Source organism: Camelus bactrianus, chromosome 9 (assembly GCF_048773025.1).
Source record: "Camelus bactrianus isolate YW-2024 breed Bactrian camel chromosome 9, ASM4877302v1, whole genome shotgun sequence".
Lineage (NCBI taxonomy): Eukaryota > Metazoa > Chordata > Mammalia > Artiodactyla > Camelidae > Camelus > Camelus bactrianus.
In genome coordinates, this window is record NC_133547.1 from 70,902,277 (window position 1) to 70,908,326 (window position 6,050).

Sequence of the window (6,050 nt, forward strand, 5' to 3'; positions counted from 1 at the left end):
GACTTCATCAAAATTAAAAATTATCATGCATTAAAGGACAAAATAAGAAAGTGAAAAGACAACCCATACACAGAATGGGAGAAAATATTTGCTACTGAGGGCAATAATCCAGTAGAGAGAAATTGATGATGCAGAGAAAGAGAGGGGAAATTACAGAGCAAAGACCTTCACTAGAATAGTGGTGAGGAAACGTAGGATGCACAGAGCATCTTGGGAGCAGGAAATAACTGCTGTTTTCTCCAGTTAGTAGAACCAGGGTCAATGAAAAGAAGTCATATGGAGGTAACTTGGATCAGCATAAAGGGTTTTTTGTTTCTGTTTTTGTTTTTGTTTTTGTTTCTGAGAAGTAGAACTAATGTCCTCTGAGGCTGCCCTGAAAGGTAGTGACTTCCGTCTTTAGGAGCATGAGGGCCACTGTAGCATGAAACCCTAGCCTCAAATGAGGAAGAGGGAAGTTAGCTGGGTTCAGGTCACCTCTTATCTCTGGGCTGTCCCACCCATGAGTCTGTGAATCCAGGACAAATGGGTAGGGATGCAGGACCAGCCCACACTACCCCCTGCATGCCTGCCTGCCACAGACCCTTCCTACCTTTCTGCAGATGCTGGTGCACCTGTCTACTTCTATGAGTTTCAGCACCGGCCCCAGTGCTTAAAGGACAAGAAACCGGCTTTTGTCAAAGCTGATCACACTGATGAAATCCGCTTTGTCTTTGGAGGTGCCTTCCTGAAGGGCGACATTGTCATGTTTGGTAAGGAACTGGCCTCAGGGGCTCCTGCTCTTGTAGGAACACAAGCTTGGGATGAGCTGGGGAGAAGATGAGACTGCCTACTGTTAGCACAAAGCCTCACCCACACCAACACTATGCAAGAGCCTGGGAGGACTGGCAGGTTGGACTTTATGGTTTACAGACACAACCTTTCCCCGGAGAGTGTCCACACTTGTATTTTTAGAAACCAAGATGAAAAAGAGGGGCCAACATTTGCTTGATGAGTGTTTCTCTGGACTAAAGCCTACAAGGGTGGGCACTTGCGGGCACTCATGCAATCTGATCTTTTCGAAAAAATAAAACCACTTACTGCCTTCTCTCTGACCACCGGTCTCACTGTCCCTGCCCTTCCCAGAGCTCCCATGAGGCTACCACTCAGGGCTTTCAAAGGCAAGAAACGTATTTTTCATAATTGCAGCTGAAAGTGGTCTCAGTCCAGGTGATCTGATGTAAATGCTTATGAACTGTTTCTAGTGAGGTTAGCTCATTTATTCCTGAATTTATGACCTGCACAGTGCCTAAAATAATAAGCCAATCAAATGAGGTTATCAAAATTTAAAAAAAGAGGAACTACACACAGGAGATACGACTAACATATCTAGTTTAAAAAATTGCACAATGCAGGCTCTTAACCAGTTCATGCTGGCCTCTTGATGATAAGGACAGAACCTCTCCTGTATTGTGTGTTTGTGCAGTGTGGTTTATTCATTGTTTCATTTATTTTTTTCATATCTTTTAATGCCAATAATAACAGAACTACCTCCTAGGTTGTCATAAGGATTAATGAAACAATTCTCATCAATCACAGTGAATGCTTAATAAATATTACTGTTATTATTATTCAGTAACTATCACTGAGCCTGTACCATGTGGGCACATGGACTCTCATAAATGGACAAAATGAACAGCATATGTATGTATCAAAGGGTTAAATTCCTTAATATCTAAAGCGCTCCTAAAATCAATGAGAAAAGCACAACCCAGTCAAAAGTGGGGTGACAGATATAAATAGACAGTCTACGGGGAAGGAAACACAAGTGGCTTTTAAACATAAAAATTCACTCAACCTCACTCATAGCAAAGAAGATTAAAAACTAACCTTGACCGCAGAAATCATTTTTCATAGACCAAAGTTGGAAAGAACATTTTACATAATGTACTTGAGCAGGTGGGGGGAAATAGACAACCTCATATAGCAATGGAAACGCTATCAAAATTTAAAAAGCACGTAGGCATTAGTCCAGCAATTCGACTTCTAGGATTTTTTTTGTGCAATTGTGTTTCCACATGTGCAAAAATATATGCACAGGCTAAAACACTGCTTTCACAGGCAAAAGACTGAAAATAAAGGTAAAGATCCATCAATAGAGTACTGGATACATGAATTATATATTTACATCTAATTACGTATACATATATATTTATATATTATACATATGTAGAACAACAAATAGCAATAAATTGGAGTTTTATGGGCGGCAATGTGAAACTAAGTCCTGGGTATAATTCTTGTGAAAGAGAAAGATGTAGAATACATGTCCATTATACTATCAAGTGTGTGAAAAGTTGTCTGCTTAAACCCTTGTATATGTCTAAACTCCTTCGGAAGTGCGCTCGAGAACGTGGTAACCATGGTTGCCTTTGAGGCTGATAACTTGGTGACTAGAGGCAGGAGATGGGGAGAAACTGACTTTCATCTGATACTTCTGCATTTTAAATTTTATGCTTTGAGCAAGTATTTCCTTTTCAAATAAAGAAATGCAATAATTGATTGAGTGAGAGAAATGCAACAATTAATTGGTTGAGCAAGTGAGAGAGAAAGATTGAGAGAGGTTTCTCTGTCCCCAAGGAACTTACAGTCCCATGAAAAGGGCTGGAAGAGCATTGGGTGGACAGGGAAGGTATGTGTTCAGCCTCTACCGTTTGGAACCATGATTCCTTGGGCAAGTCAGTGTTGCTCTGAGCCTCAGTATCTGCAAATACAAGTTGAGTACGTGAGTAGCTAGGCTGTTAAGGATGCAATGGGAGGAAAAGTGTGAAAGTGATTCATAAAATGTGAGGACCCTTTGGCTTCTACCAAATCATGGGGAGTGTGGGATTTTGTGATTATCTCCTTCAGAAGGAGCCACAGAGGAGGAGCAATGGCTGAGCAGGAAGATGATGAGATACTGGGCTAACTTTGCTCGGACTGGGTAAGTGAACCTTGTGGCTTCCCCTGTAGTTTGAGTGTTTGAAGCGTTTGAGGACTAAAGTCTCACCCATTCCTGCTCTCATTTCCAGGGACCCTAATGGGGAAGGCCTGCCTCTGTGGCCAGTCTACAGTCAGACCGAGGAATACTTGCAGCTGGACTTGAACATGAGCGTGGGACGGAGACTGAAAGAGCTGGAGCTGCAGTTTTGGACAGACATCCCCCTGATGATGTCCATGGCCGGAGCACTCCTCGGTCCTCTTTCTTCCTTAACCTTCCTTTCTCTGCTTCTGCCTTTCTTTTTCTCTTTTGCTCCTTGAGAAGTTATCTTTGCGTGATTTTGGTTTTCCTTCTCCTTCTGAGATTTCTGCCACAATCATTAGTTTCATCTTTAGCTACTTATGAAATCAGCTGCTTTAGCTGATGTTTTAGGGATTGAGGATGATCCTCGGAGAATTATTTTCAACATCAAAATGCAATTTGCCTTGGAAGGCTACCAGATTTCTTCAGTAAATCTGCAGGAGAACTGGCCCATTAGTTGTCACCATAATGACCTTGTTACTTATATGAAATAAAATCATAATGTAAAATCTGTACAGGGAACAGAATTTAATTCTGGGCTGAAAACTCCCCTCACAACCCCAGCATCCAAGAAGAAGTAGACTTTCTACCAGAGAAGGTGTCTGTGTTTGTTACCTAAAACACGAGTCCTCCAAGCCCTATCCTGGGGGATTTCAGCCTCAGTCTAAGCATGGACATCCTGAACATCACTGCCTTGAACTGGGTGTCTTCTCTGGCTCAGGAGATATGTGGGGGAGGGGACATGCCAAAGACCCTCCTTCTAAGTGATGGAAAACAGACGTCCTCCAAGGTCAGAAACCCAGAAGTCAACCACCAGGCAGCAAAGTCAGGTCAAGGACACCAAGAAGAAAAGATGTTTTCCTGATGTGGTAGAGACTAATCCATCATTCAGTAAATCTACATTGGGTACCCAATGTATACAAAGAATATCCCCACTGAGGATACAATGGTGAACAAAGACATACTCTGCACCAAATGGTGAGTAAACAGACAGTAAGCAAACATTCACACAAGTGACTATCCTGTGATGTGAAGTTGATAACTTCACTCAGAAAGAGTAAGTTGTTCTAAGAAAGCGTAACAGGGGAACCTAATTTAGGTGAAAGTCTTAGGAAGTTCTCTCTGGAGAAATAACATTTGTAATAAGAAAGGATGAATTAAAGTTAACCAGATGGGGTGGGGAGAGTATTGTATATACAGTCATTCAAAGGATGCACTTTTACTTTTTATATCTGTATAATCCCTATTGCATCTATATAATTTACCCAGGTAATTAGTATTTCTTTCTGATTCCTTCAGAATTACATGAGGTGCATAGAATAGGAGGGTTTCTGAAATGTCAGTAACTTACAGTTCATCTGGGCCAGAGATCTCCAACTCATAGCCTGAATCTGGCCCCCAGAAGGGTTTTGTTTAGCTCACACAATGTCAAGTATGTTTTGGAATTAGTTCCACCTAATTTTAAATTAGGGAAATTTCACATTAAAAGACATATTTCCAGCTTCTCCAGGAAAAAACAAAACAAAACAGATCTGGCAACACTGGAGCTGTATTCCCACACGGTAACCAGAGCTTCTGAAAGGCCATATAGCACCTTTGTGGGAATTAGTAGGTATCCTTTCCTGAAAGCCCTCTACAGAAAATATCTACATCTGTGATGTGAAGGACACCTTCTCTGAAGCAGTGTCCTTGTGCAGTGCAAGACCTTCATAACTATTCTCAGTGACCCTGTAGAACCACCTGCAGGAGCTGAAACGTGACTATCCCCTTACAAAGCATGAGCTCTCAACTTTCCACAGTCCCCACTTTTCCCCTTGGTCTCATTCCTGGCCCATTTCACTCACTGATAATACCCGCCCCCTTAAGGTGTTTAAGTTTGGACCCCTGACCTCTCATTTTAGAGTAATCTGCAGAGGTGAAGGAATTCACCCAAGATCAGTCAGTGGGTTAGCAGCAAGTCAAAACCAGACCTTGAATCTCTTGTGTCTCCAGAGCAGGGGTCTTCCTGCCATGCTGCCTGCATCCCTCAGCAGGTGGTCCAAAGCTGTTGGACTGTCTCTAGCTTAGGTGATTTTGAGAGCTGTGGATCAGTGATGCTTGGGCCATGTTATGGCTCTAAAAAGGGATTGAGACACATGCAAGCAAGCTGGGAATTCAGTTGCCTCTGCAGCTGCAGAAGGCTAATTTCCACATTGATATTTGGCAAAACTAACAGCTAGAAAACACCACTCAATTCATATCTTAAAATACCATTATATTAAATTAAATTACACGTATTATTTATATACTGCTTGCAGTCCTAGCATCCTCAAATATGGTTCTAATTTTGGTTGGTGTTTTAGAGAAGGGAGCTTATTTCCAATTCATCTGGATACAGGGCCCTCTTCCTTCCTTGTTCCTATCCACATGCAATCAGATGTTTTACCAAATTAAAGTTGAAATATAAATGATACTTGACATTCTTCTTTTTTTCATTTAATTCAGAATTTTATATAGGGAAGAATAGAAGAATTACTTGGAGAGTTCTTCCAAAATCCAGTGCCCTGCCACACCCTAGTCTAACTGAGGCATAATCTTTTTAGATGGGACATGGAAATCTGTATTTTCAGTTTGTACATATTCAGTGCACATCCTGAATTAGAATTCTGAGCATTAATAGTGTAGCATATGTATTTTCCAAGTTACTAGAGGGTCTTCAAAAAATCAACTTTTATGGGGAGTGGCCTAGATGGCAGAGTAGGAAGACCCAGATTTCACCTACTCTCACGGGCACATCTAAATTACAACTATACAGAGGAACTATTAGTGAGAATGATAGTTGACTAGCAGAAAATATCCTGTATAATTAAAGATATAAAGAAAGAACTACAGTGAGATGGGTAGGAGGGGCAGGGATGTGGTATAGTCCAGATCCATACCCCTGGGTAAGGAACACACAAACAGGACTGCAGATAATTATGATTGCAGAGATTCTCCCCAGGAGTGAGGGTGCAAGCCCCACATCAGAATCCTG

General features: G+C 41.6%; 1 protein-coding gene across 8 annotated transcripts in view; it reads left to right on the top strand.

Moving 5' to 3' along the window:
* The window catches only part of CES5A (carboxylesterase 5A), a 226,538-nt gene extending 221,051 nt beyond the window's left edge, over positions 1-5,487 (top strand). For all 8 annotated transcript variants that reach the window (XM_074370712.1, XM_074370713.1, XM_074370714.1 and 5 more), the window contains 3 exons: positions 600-749; positions 2,887-2,959; positions 3,048-5,487. In XM_074370712.1, the coding sequence (XP_074226813.1) occupies positions 600-749; positions 2,887-2,959; positions 3,048-3,276 (452 nt within the window). In that variant the 3' untranslated portion in view covers positions 3,277-5,487. The remainder of the gene's footprint in view (positions 1-599; positions 750-2,886; positions 2,960-3,047) is intronic.
* Positions 5,488-6,050: the final 563 nt, after the last annotated feature.